At 39.3% G+C, this 11546-nt stretch overlaps 1 protein-coding gene across 2 annotated transcripts in view; it reads left to right on the top strand.

Annotated features, from left to right (window-relative positions):
- The window catches only part of LOC148353570 (lysosomal cholesterol signaling protein-like), a 28299-nt gene that overhangs the window by 8964 nt on the left and 7789 nt on the right, over positions 1-11546 (top strand). The window contains exons 9-16 of one of the 2 annotated variants that reach the window (XR_015852390.1): positions 109-264; positions 4849-4932; positions 5013-5136; positions 5223-5307; positions 7060-7147; positions 8906-9137; positions 10641-10692; positions 10757-10887. Coding sequence is in view for 1 of the 2 variants with exons in the window: in XM_088350668.1 (XP_088206794.1) it covers positions 109-264; positions 4849-4932; positions 5013-5136; positions 5223-5307; positions 7060-7147; positions 8906-9137; positions 10615-10692; positions 10757-10887 (978 nt within the window). In the remaining variant the exon portion in view is untranslated. Of the gene's footprint in view, positions 1-108; positions 265-4848; positions 4933-5012; positions 5137-5222; positions 5308-7059; positions 7148-8905; positions 9138-10614; positions 10693-10756; positions 10888-11546 lie in introns of both variants that reach the window. The other variant, XM_088350668.1, reaches the window with a different exon arrangement.

Raw genomic sequence — 11546 nt, forward strand, 5'->3', positions numbered from 1 at the left:
TGAGTTTCTGCAATTTGAGAATTTCGTAAAAATATGTCATTTCTTTACCAATTGATGCATTTTAGCATCTTTTGTACGTTAGTAAACATTCATTTTGCTGCCGCTTAGGTAACTTCGGGCATGGTGATCAGCACGTTCCTCTCGGCGCCCATCATGTATGTTTCAGCATGGCTGCTGACCATACCCTTGATGGATGCGGCGCCCCTTGTAGCAGAGCTTCAGAACGTCAGCTTCAACATCAGCATCGTATGCCTTCTGGCGCTGGTAATACAAGAACTAATGAAAGTCACTTCATACTTAGGTCTCATCCCTCATTTAGGTTTTAAAATATACTGTACAAATTATTATTATTATTGTAATTATTCAGTTTTTGTTCTTGTAAATACTTGTATAAGGTGATTGGTTTGTGAAATTACCCAAACATCATACAATGTACCGTATTTTCCGCACTATAAGGCGCACATAAAATCTGATTTTTTTTTAAAAAGCTGACTGTGCGCCTTATAACCCGGTGCGCCTTATATATGGATCAATATTGAATTGCCAGGTCTCGCAACTACGAGAAACAGCCGCCGACTCAATTTTTCGCGTAGAAGAAGTGCGCTGTGCATACTGGGAAATATTAAACACGATTCTCTTTCATACGTGCATTTGTATAAAGAAATGGCTCCTGTTAAGAGACACGCGTACAACGCCGAGTTTAAACTCAAGGCGATCAGTCACGCAGCACAACACGGCAATAGAGCAGCAGCGAGAGAGTTAAACATAAATGAATCGATGGTACGGAAGTGGAGAAAGGATGAAGATAAGCTCCGCCAAGTAAGGAAAACTCAACAAAGTTTCCGTGGCAATAAAGCAAGATGGCCAGAGTTAGAGGAGACACTTGAACAGTGGGTTGTTCAACAAAGAGTGGCAAGCAGAAGTGTCAGTACGATAACTATACGTATGAAGGCAACAGCGCTGGCACAGGAACGCAATATTAAAGAATTCAGGGGTGGTCCTACTTGGTGCTTTCGTTTTATGAAAAGATGCAATCTATCCATCCGTACTCGAACTACTGTTTCACAGCAACTGCCAGCTGACTTCGAGGAAAAGCTGGCCACTTTCCGCACATACTGCTTAAACAAGATTGCTGAAGAAAAGATCCGGCCAGAGCATATCATAAATATGGACGAGGTTCCACTCACCTTTGATATTCCTGTGAACCGCACAGTGGATAAAACGGGAGTACGTACAGTGAATGTACGCACCACAGGGAATGAGAAATCCTCCTTCACTGTAGTTCTCGCCTGCCACGCTAATGGCCAGAAACTTCCACCCATGGTGATTTTCAAGAGGAAAACTTTGCCAAAAGAAAATTTTTCAGCCGGCATAGTCATCAAGGCTAACTCGAAGGGATGGATGGATGGATGGATGAAGAAAAGATGATTGAATGGTTGTGAGAAATTTATGCGAAGAGACCGGGTGGCTTTTTTCACACAGCTCCGTCCCTATTGATCTACGACTCCATGCGCTCACATATCACCGATAGTGTAAAAAACCAAGTGAAGCACACTAATTCAGTGCTTGCCGTCATTCCGGGTGGATTGACAAAATAACTCCAGCTGCTAGATGTTGGTGTCAACAGGGCATTCAAAGCCAGACTGCGTATTGCGTGGGAGCAGTGGATGAAAGAAGGCGAACAGACGTTCACCAAGACGGGGAGACAGCGCCGGGCGACATACGCCACCATCTGTCAGTGGATCGTAAATGCATGGGCTGACATAGCAGTCTCAACTGTGGTCCGAGCTTTCAAGAAGACGGGAATTGTCCCCGAACAGCCAGACAACAACAGCGACACTAACTCGATTAATGACGACCTTGATGAAACGGAGCCGGACGTGTTGGATTGTCCATTCACTGAGATGGTCAGTTCGAACACTGCAGAAGAAGAATTCGAGGGATTCGTCGATGAGGAGCTTATAGAGTGATCTTTGTTTTTCTTTTGTGTGTTTACGTTTTACATTTTAGTTATTATGTTATTGCTTTATTGCACTTGTTGTTTTTGCACATTACGAGTGTCACTTTATTGCGATTGCACGTTTCAAATAAAATAAGAGTATCAGACGTTTTTTTTTGCGTGTTGACTAAATGGAGGAAAAGTAAAATGATATGCCTTGATGTTGTTCAAAGATGTTAAAGATGTGTCACGAAAATGCTTTACCTCAGAGAAAAGAATAAAACGGCTGTTTATTTATTTTGGGAGTGAATGGAGTTGTAAAAAGCTTGTTTGTTATCAATAAAGTTTGACCTTTTTGACTGTTTTGTTGACATTCCCTTTAGTGCGGCACCATCTAGAGGTTGCATAACGTAACTACATCCTCTACTGCAGTCAAGTCACATTTATTTACCGGAAATAGCCCTTAATCACAAAAATGTCTCGAAGGACTGCACAGGATTACTATTACAAAATTGCAGAATTACCTGATCTTAAACCAGCATGCACTTATAGCGCCTTATAATGGGGTGCGTCTTATGTATGGCAAAAGTTTTAAAATATACCATTCATTGAAGGTGCGCCTTATAACATGGTGCGCCTTATAGTGCGGAAAATACGGTAAATGGATAATACAGTATTTTATTGTCTGCTTAAAAGAACAAAACTGCCCCAAAGTTCACTCCTCTTCAAATATATACAAATATTTTTTGTAATATATGCATATTTTTATAAATGTATGGACTTCCATTGCATGAGGTTGGAAGGGAACCTTAACCAGGACAGCGCGCTTCAGTCTGTGTCTTCAGTGTCTAGACTACAGAGCGGAATACAGGAAACTTTCACGTTGTCACAATATATACAACTGATGCTCCTGTGACATCACCCATTGGTCACAAGTGCGAATCGGATTATTAGATTTAATTATGTTAAAAAGTTTAAAAATGAGATATTCTCGCCCCAAGTGATAAGAAGGGTAACAATAAAAAAATAAGAGGATACTATATTACAACTATATTTTAGCCTATCAGCCTGATTGAGCACTGTTGCAGCCCATACTGAGTACCTTACTTGGAGCAGGACCTCAGAAAAGCTGGCCCTGTTAAGGTCCCTGAGATCAAGACACATACCGTATTTTCCGCACTATAAGGCGCACCTAAAAGTCTTAATTTTTTTCAAAAGCTGACCATGCGCCTTATAATACAGTGCCCCTTATATATGGATCAATATTAAGTCGCAAAGTCTTGCAACTAATGAAAGCAGCCGCCGACTAGATTTTCCCCCGAACGCGAAAGTAGTCCGCGGTGTATGCTGGGATTTATATACCGGCGTTTCATTGGCTAACCAATGTGTCAATCATCATTTGAATCCATCACTATTGGCTAAAGTTATTTGGAAGTAAAGGCTAAAGGGGCAAAACAAACCCTGCAATTGGCCGAAAAAGATGTGTCAATCATCAGTTGAATCGATCACTATTGGTTAAAGTTATTCGGAGGTAAAGAGGGCGGATCCTTTTTATCATTTCCAGGCTGGCATAGGCTAAAGGGGCAAAACAAAACCTGAAATTGGCCGAAAAAGATGAATGTGAATAGCAAGTTGGGTTGACGGCATAGAGAAAACAGTATTTTACTTTTCTGTACTGTATTTGTAAATATTTTACTCTCCTGGATTTACTACACTCACCGATATAAGAGGACCATGGTTGCATATTATTATTAACACAACGACTTCGGTGAGCTACTCCGGCTATATATTTTCCCAGTATCTTGTTTCAGAGTGATATCGATGTTTCTGTGATGGGTCTTTTTTTAAATTAAACTCAATTCCAAGTGTTTATTGTCATATGAACAGTAAAGTTGCGAGCGAAAAAGAAAATAGAAACTAAGGAATGGTTGGCATTTCTTGAATCCCAAGACTTTAACCTTCCGAATGATATTTGGAACGATGCATTTGAGTGACATCGTACGGACACCGCATCCGCACGTGTCTACGACACGTATTTGCTTCTTTGCAAGCTTTCGGAATGTTAAGGGGGTAATAAGTTTGACTGAACTATCTGACGGTTTTGTTGACGTTCCCATTGTAGCGCCTTATAATCCAGTGCGCCTTATGTATGGAAGATATAGGACCAAAAACTATTTTTTGGGGGTGCGCCCTATCACCCGGTGCGCCCTATAGTGCGGAAAATACGGTACTTATAAGGCTGATCTTCGTTAAAACGAGCCTACTCTTGACTTTTGTTTTTTCAGCACTGTAAAAAAACAACTCAAATTGGCCAGAAATTTGAAAGTGGGCTTTATAACCCTGTGCGCCTTGAATACTGCAGAATAAGTTGGTTCAGATTAGGGATGCAAACCGTATTCATAGGTGTGCAATGTTACACAAAGTTTTATGGTATACGTCCGTATTTGGGCAATGATTGATCAATTGATAATCATCCCTGGCCCAAATTGCAGGATATTGTATGCAACGGGTTCCGGTTGTGGCGCTAAGGGCACCGAAACTTTACCATTTGACGTCACCCTCGCTGCTGTGATCAGTTCGATTCCATTTGTAAATAATGTTTTGCATCAGCAATCAGCAATTCTTATTGACAAATCATTTCACTACTATACCATATGTACTATTACAAGCCGAGGGTGTATAAGGAGCTCAAAGGTTGTCACAGTAACTCTTACTGTAGTCTTAATTTCATGCGCCTTGTAGTACAGTGTGCTTTATGTCTGAAAAATATATTTCAAAACACTATTTTTTTGTGTCTGTGTGCTTTATAACCCGAAGCGTCTTAAAGGCCGGAAAATACGTTAATTTTGATTGCATATTTTTATTCACATTAATTTACAAATCTTTGGAAATTTTCTGCATTTGTGCAGGTTTGGACCATCGCAGTGATGCTGCTCAGTGGCAAATTTAAGCGTCTTCCTCACCTCTTTGCCCTAAATCTCTTCTTGGCTCAGGTCAGTCCCAAATATCCATTCATATAACATCAATATTCAGGTTTTGTCTTGCAATGTGATCATGTTTGTCCGTGTTTTAGTTTATGGTGTGTGTAAGCATGATCCTGTGGAACTTCCTGACCCGACAAGAGGATAATCTGACAGGCAAAATGCTGGCCTTCACGTTGCTCTACGGCTCTCTGTATAGCACGTACATTTGGACAGGCGAGTGTGCATGTTTAAGCTTTTATGCACTGCCGTTAGTCTGTGTGCTAAATGCTAATCATTAATGTCCTCTACTCAACTTTTAGGTTTAATCCCTTTGTGCTTGGCTATGACCAGCAGCGATGATCTTCTCAGGCTGCGGCCCGCCATTTTCATGATTATGGGCTGGGGGTAAGGTCCATAGAAAAATGTGTTTTAAGAGGAGAGGGCTGTTTTATTTCGAAAGAGAATCAAATTGTTATTGCACTGTAATATGTCATCATTTTACAAGGTTCTCATTTACTACAGGGAGTGCAGAATTATTAGGCAAATGAGTATTTTGACCACATCATCCTCTTTATGCATGTTGTCTTACTCCAAGCTGTATAGGCTCGAAAGCCTACTACCAATTAAGCATATCAGGTGATGTGCATCTCTGTAATGAGAAGGGGTGTGGTCTAATGACATCAACACCCTATATCAGGTGTGCATAATTATTAGGCAACTTCCTTTCCTTTGGCAAAATGGGTCAGAAGAGGGACTTGACAGGCTCTGAAAAGTCAAAAATAGTGAGATATCTTGCAGAGGGATGCAGCACTCTTAAAATTGCCAAGCTTCTGAAGCGTGATCATCGAACAATCAAGCGTTACATTCAAAATAGTCAACAGGGTCGCAAGAAGCGTGTAGAAAAACCAAGGCGCAAAATAACTGCTTGTGAACTGAGAAAAGTCAAGCGTACAGCTGCCAAGATGCCACTTGCCACCAGTTTTGCCATATTTCAGAGCTGCAACATCACTGGAGTGCCCAAAAGCACAAGGTGTGCAATACTCAGAGACATGGCCAAGGTAAGAAAGGCTGAAAAACGACCACCACTGAACAAGACACACAAGCTGAAACGTCAAGACTGGGCCAAGAAAAATCTCAAGACGGATTTTTCTAAGGTTTTATGGACTGATGAAATGAGAGTGAGTCTTGATGGGCCAGATGGATGGGCCCGTGGCTGGATCGGTAAAGGGCAGAGAGCTCCAGTCCGCCTCAGACGCCAGCAAGGTGGAGGTGGGGTACTGGTATGGGCTGGTATCATCAAAGATGAGCTTGTGGGGCCTTTTCGGGTTGAGGATGGACTCAAGCTCAACTCCCAGTCCTACTGCCAGTTTCTGGAAGACACCTTCTTCAAGCAGTGGTACAGGAAGAAGTCCGCATCCTTCAAGAAAAACATGATTTTCATGCAGGACAACGCTCCATCACACGCATCCAAGTACTCCACAGCGTGGCTGGCAAGAAAGGGTCTAAAAGAAGAAAAACTAATGACATGGCCTCCTTGTTCACCTGATCTGAACCCCATAGAGAACCTGTGGTCCCTCATCAAATGTGAGATTTACAAGGAGGGAAAACAGTACTCCTCTCTGAACAGTGTCTGGGAGGCTGTGGTTGCTGCTGCACGCAATGTTGATCGTGAACAGATCAAAGCACTGACAGAATCCATGGATGGCAGGCTTTTGAGTGTCCTTGCAAAGAAAGGTGGCTATATTGGTCACTGATTTGTTTTTGTTTTGTTTTTGAATGTCAGAAATGTATATTTGTGAATGTTGAGCTGTTATATTGGTTTCCCTGATGAAAATAAATAATTTAAATGGGTATACATTTGTTTTTTGTTAAGTTGCCTAATAATTATGCACAGTAATAGTCACCTGCACACACAGATATCCTCCTAAAATAGCTAAAAATAAAAAAGCCGCACTCCAACTTCCAAAATATTCAGCTTTGATATTAATGAGACTTTTAGGTTCATTAAGAACATGGTTGTTGTTCAATAATAAAATTAATCCTCAAAAATACAACTTGCCTAATAATTCTGCACTCCCTGTATTTGTATTGAATTTTTACGTTTTAACCAGAGTTTTTCAGGGTACATTTTACATTGTTATCTTTGTTCATGTTTAGGGTTCCTTTCTTCGTGGTTGGAAGTCTTTTGTTAATGGGCCAAAGGACAGACTCTATTGATTCAGCCTTCTTCTATGGAAAAGCTCAGGTAATAACCATTTGCACTGTTTCTTGATTACTATAACGCAACAGATAAAAAAAATCTGAAATGTATTAAAAACTGATTAGAATGAATGAAAATGGTGATTATCAAATTACTATATGCAAGTTCTCTTGAGTTAACCAAACCATCACGTCATTTAATTTCATTGTCAAGCACAAAACATGCATTCAATATATATTAAATATGAATACAGTGGTACCTTTTCATACAAACCTAATTTGTTCCAGGATCTTGCTCGTAGCTCGACTTGCTCGTGTCACAATGGAATCTTCCTGATATCGAATGAGTAAAAACTAAAACTGCTCCGTTCCTAAACGTATTCAAGTGAACCCTAAATAACTATAAAATAGTTCTTTCTTATCACTAAAAATACATATAAATGATAATTAATCAGGAAAAGATACCGCACAAAGATAAGTAGATGCTTTTAACGAAATAGTGTTAATTTCTTATGAGCACTTACCGTGAGGCAGTGTCTGTAACGAAGGTGTGGAGGAAGAGGGGAGGGCGTTCGCAAGGAGGAGTGAAAGAAATTGCATACCCGTCAACGTATACGTTCTTCCCGTGTTTTTTATGTTTTAGATCATTTTATATTGTGTGCACCGTATAAAAAATGTATACGGGGAAAAAAAAAGAACAAAGACCAATCTTGTCCTGCAAGGTTCCCGCTGATCCTTGAAAAGTCTTGAAAAGCATTGAGTTCATCATTCTAAAAATGAGGGCTTAATTTGGCATTAAAAGGTCTTAAATCCAATTATCCAAAGTCGTATAAATGTAAACTCATTCATAAGACTTATATTTGTTTGAAATAAAACGATTAAGATCCATCAACTGCCTTTTTAAAAAAAAAATCAGTTTACTTTCGTAGCAACATTGCTTGACCACTGGAACAGAACTATCAAAACTGTGATGTGGTTCAGTTGGGACTTTCAGAGCAGACGTATGTTTTAGGTCTACCCACAGTACATAAAGCAACTTTGGACAGAGACATTTATTTTTGACCATGGAAAATATAATGAGAAGTGGCTGTCCGACAATTTTTGCCAGAGCTAAAAGCTACGCCAGGTATTGTGTACGAGGCACGATGTATTATGTGCAAGAAATATCTTATATTTAATTTTAAAAGGTATTAAAAAAAAAAGTCTTGAATTTAAGTCGCCTTATGCCATAGGAACCCTGTTTTGGCCATTTTGGCTCTCATCCGCATCCTCTCGATTATTGGTGGCAGACAACGACGTCATTGTTGATTGCTAACCTGATTGCGGTATTCTATATAGTCTTGTCTTGCTGTGAGTTAATAGATGGTGTTCTAAGGTTTATTGTACCTTAATAAGGGGAATTTTAACTATAGTGCGGGGAGTAATTGGTTGAGGTTGACAGATATGAGAGTGTAATACTGTACTTACTGTACTCTTAAGATTAAAGTTACTGTAATTTTAAGTGAACATACACACACACAACTTTTACAGCACAATATTTTTTTAACATGTAGTAGTTTGCATTTGCTAACTGGAATGAGCTTATGCTGGCGGTTAGCAGTTATCAGTGGGAAGTGGTCTTTAGTGGTAGCCTCTTGGAATGCTCGTCACTTCAATTATCCGCGGTATGCGGCACTATATTTTTCTTCCAAACAAAATGTAAAATTCAAAATTCCCATGTTTAGAGGTGCTCGTATAAAGAGGAGCCCCTATATATATATGTGTTGAGATATAAATGATAGTTTTTGATTTAATGTATCTTCAGATTATCAGTACAGCAACAGTGCTATCAGTAAGCCTATTGCTGGCTGCCGTTTCTCTGATGGGTGTCAGCCAAGGAGACCGCGAGGACCGTGGGTACCATGTGCTGAGCCGGACAAATCTACCTCCATCAGGTGAGGAGCAGCTGAGGGCCCCTGCTGATGCAGAAGAGTCACTACAACAACAACATCAGTCATCACTCGAGCTTTCACCTTCTATCTGCAGTCTTAACTCTGGTATGGACTCAAATGAAATGAAATTAAATGATCTGCATTTATATAGTATTATATAATGAGGTACTTCTGCTAAAATTAATGTATGAATGTGAACTTCTGGCTTCATTTAGTCTAACGCCACAGGACTCCATCTTGTGGAACAAACGTAGCGCACTTTAATGTAAAGCATTTAATATATTGTGACCAATAAGACTAAAAAGCACACATGTATACATTGAATCAGTATTGAAATGGTATTGAATTTTGTGTCGCGCGCCATATAAGGTTAAGAAACTTGTCAGGAGGGCCAGGAGGAAAACAAAATAAAGATTTTTTTTTTTGTATCAACCAATAGTGCCAAATCTAATACCTCTAAAATAAATGAGGAAAAAAGAAGATTTTATGTAAGCTTTTTCTTAATCAATATGGTTTTAGGGGCACCATTTCCTGTGGTGTGCCTTTGGCAAGTACAGCCTGAATGGTGCCCATCCTTCTCTAGGCCAACAAATGTAGAACTGTCCAATTTATCTCGTTTGCATTTATAAATGAATATACTTGCATCCATTTACATGAACATGTTAGATTTTTTTTTAAATTTGTTTATAACGAGATTAATTTGATCAAATTAGTGTTAAATCACTCACAATATGTAAGGTCTCTCTTTTTGTCAACTACATTTGAAACAAAAACATGATAAACAACAGCAAGTACTGCACAGTATAATGTATCCAACTATTTGTATGTTGCCCTTAAGCAGTAATCATTAATGTTTCATAATGTGTAGCCCCTTCAATAGTCACTATTGTGTGTTGTTATGAACGTCATCTCGTTTCAATTCAACACAACGGAACATTTTTTAAATTTGCTGTATGGATTTTAGAACTTTTCTACACGCTGACACCATCTTCTAGCTGAAGTCCTCAATGCAGCCTCTGTCAAGCTCCTTATGTTGCATGTGCAAGTACATGCATCTCTTAGGTTGGCGTTTGGACTATATCTGAACCAGGCCTTTTAATACTTTCACCATTTTCATACTATAATAACTGTAATGACTAGCAAAAAACCCTCCCCTTTTTCTTCTTATATAACTCAGTTGGGCATTGTTAACACTTGATTGTGAATATTTGCTACTTTCAACTTTTTAAGGACACTTCAAATGACACACTGCACCTTTAATAAGGTGTCAACAAAAAATGATAAAATAATTTGTCAATTCTCTGCAGTTATAAAAGCAACGTAGAATAATGTACTTTCAATCGCTTTGCCACCTTTTAGTTAATTAATAAAACAATGCAGGTGATTTCTGAATCAATTTTTGTTTCCATCCAGTACAAGTATATTTTAAAGGTTTTAAAGGAATCTAATGCTATAGATTAGCAAATGGAAGATAGAATCTTTACCAGTTGAAAATGCGGAAGCAATGTGTGCATACATTTATTTGTCTCCCTGCAGTAAGATTTTTAAAGTGGTTTATTTAATGATGATCAATTTCTCATAGAACTCCATACGACTCCTTCACTACAGTCCATGCCGGATATGATCACCAGCACACAGAGGAACCTTGGCAACACCAGAGGCATGCAATACAATTAAAAGAATTCTGCCAATTTTCGGGGATCTTTATGCAATGCCTTCTTCAGACCACACTGGGATGCCGTGCGACGGAGTACAGCAGAGTTCATCCTTAATAGAACGTCAGAAAACCGCAGATGACAGACAGACAGTTCGACACGTTCTACTCTGTCTGCTGCTTGTTGTCAGTCTACTAGCGGTGAGTAAGTTGCACATTATTTTTTTGATATGTGATATAGATTACATTTAGAAGACTAGTCCATCTTGCTTCAATTCAAATGTATTTTTTCCAATCGTTTATCTGCATAAGAGTTGTGAGGAAGCTCAAGCCCATTCCGGGTGACTTAAGATAGTGTGCAAGGTACACCCTGGACTGGTTGCAAACAGAGACGGTCAACTATTCACACACTCAAACCTAGGGACAATTTGGAACTGCCAATCTACGTGCTATGCATGTTTTTTCCCGAACTGGGGGGAACCGAAGTGCACGTTGAAAACCCATTCAGGCACGAGGAGGATATACAAAATCCTTTCAGGGAGGCCGGCACCTGGAATTAAACCCAGGACCTTCAAACTTTGAGGCAGTTAGGATAAGCAGTCAGCCTCCAAGATTATTTATTTCTTTTAATACATGCAATCAATGCAGTTCGCATGTAATTATTTATGCACCCAAGAGACAGGATGGACCATGTCTAATATTTTAAGTGTCCTTTATAGGCAAATCACTTTCAATTGAGGCTTATCTGTTGTGACTGAATAATGATGTACAGTAATTCTTTTTTCAGTGGCTATATATTCAAAAATAATGGGGATATCTGTGAAGTATCAACTTTTTTTCACCTCTTTTTACCATAACTA

This window comes from Urocampus carinirostris, chromosome 13 (assembly GCF_059441175.1).
Source record: "Urocampus carinirostris isolate Australia breed hairy pipefish chromosome 13, RoL_Ucar_1.0, whole genome shotgun sequence".
In the NCBI taxonomy this organism is placed as follows: domain Eukaryota; kingdom Metazoa; phylum Chordata; class Actinopteri; order Syngnathiformes; family Syngnathidae; genus Urocampus; species Urocampus carinirostris.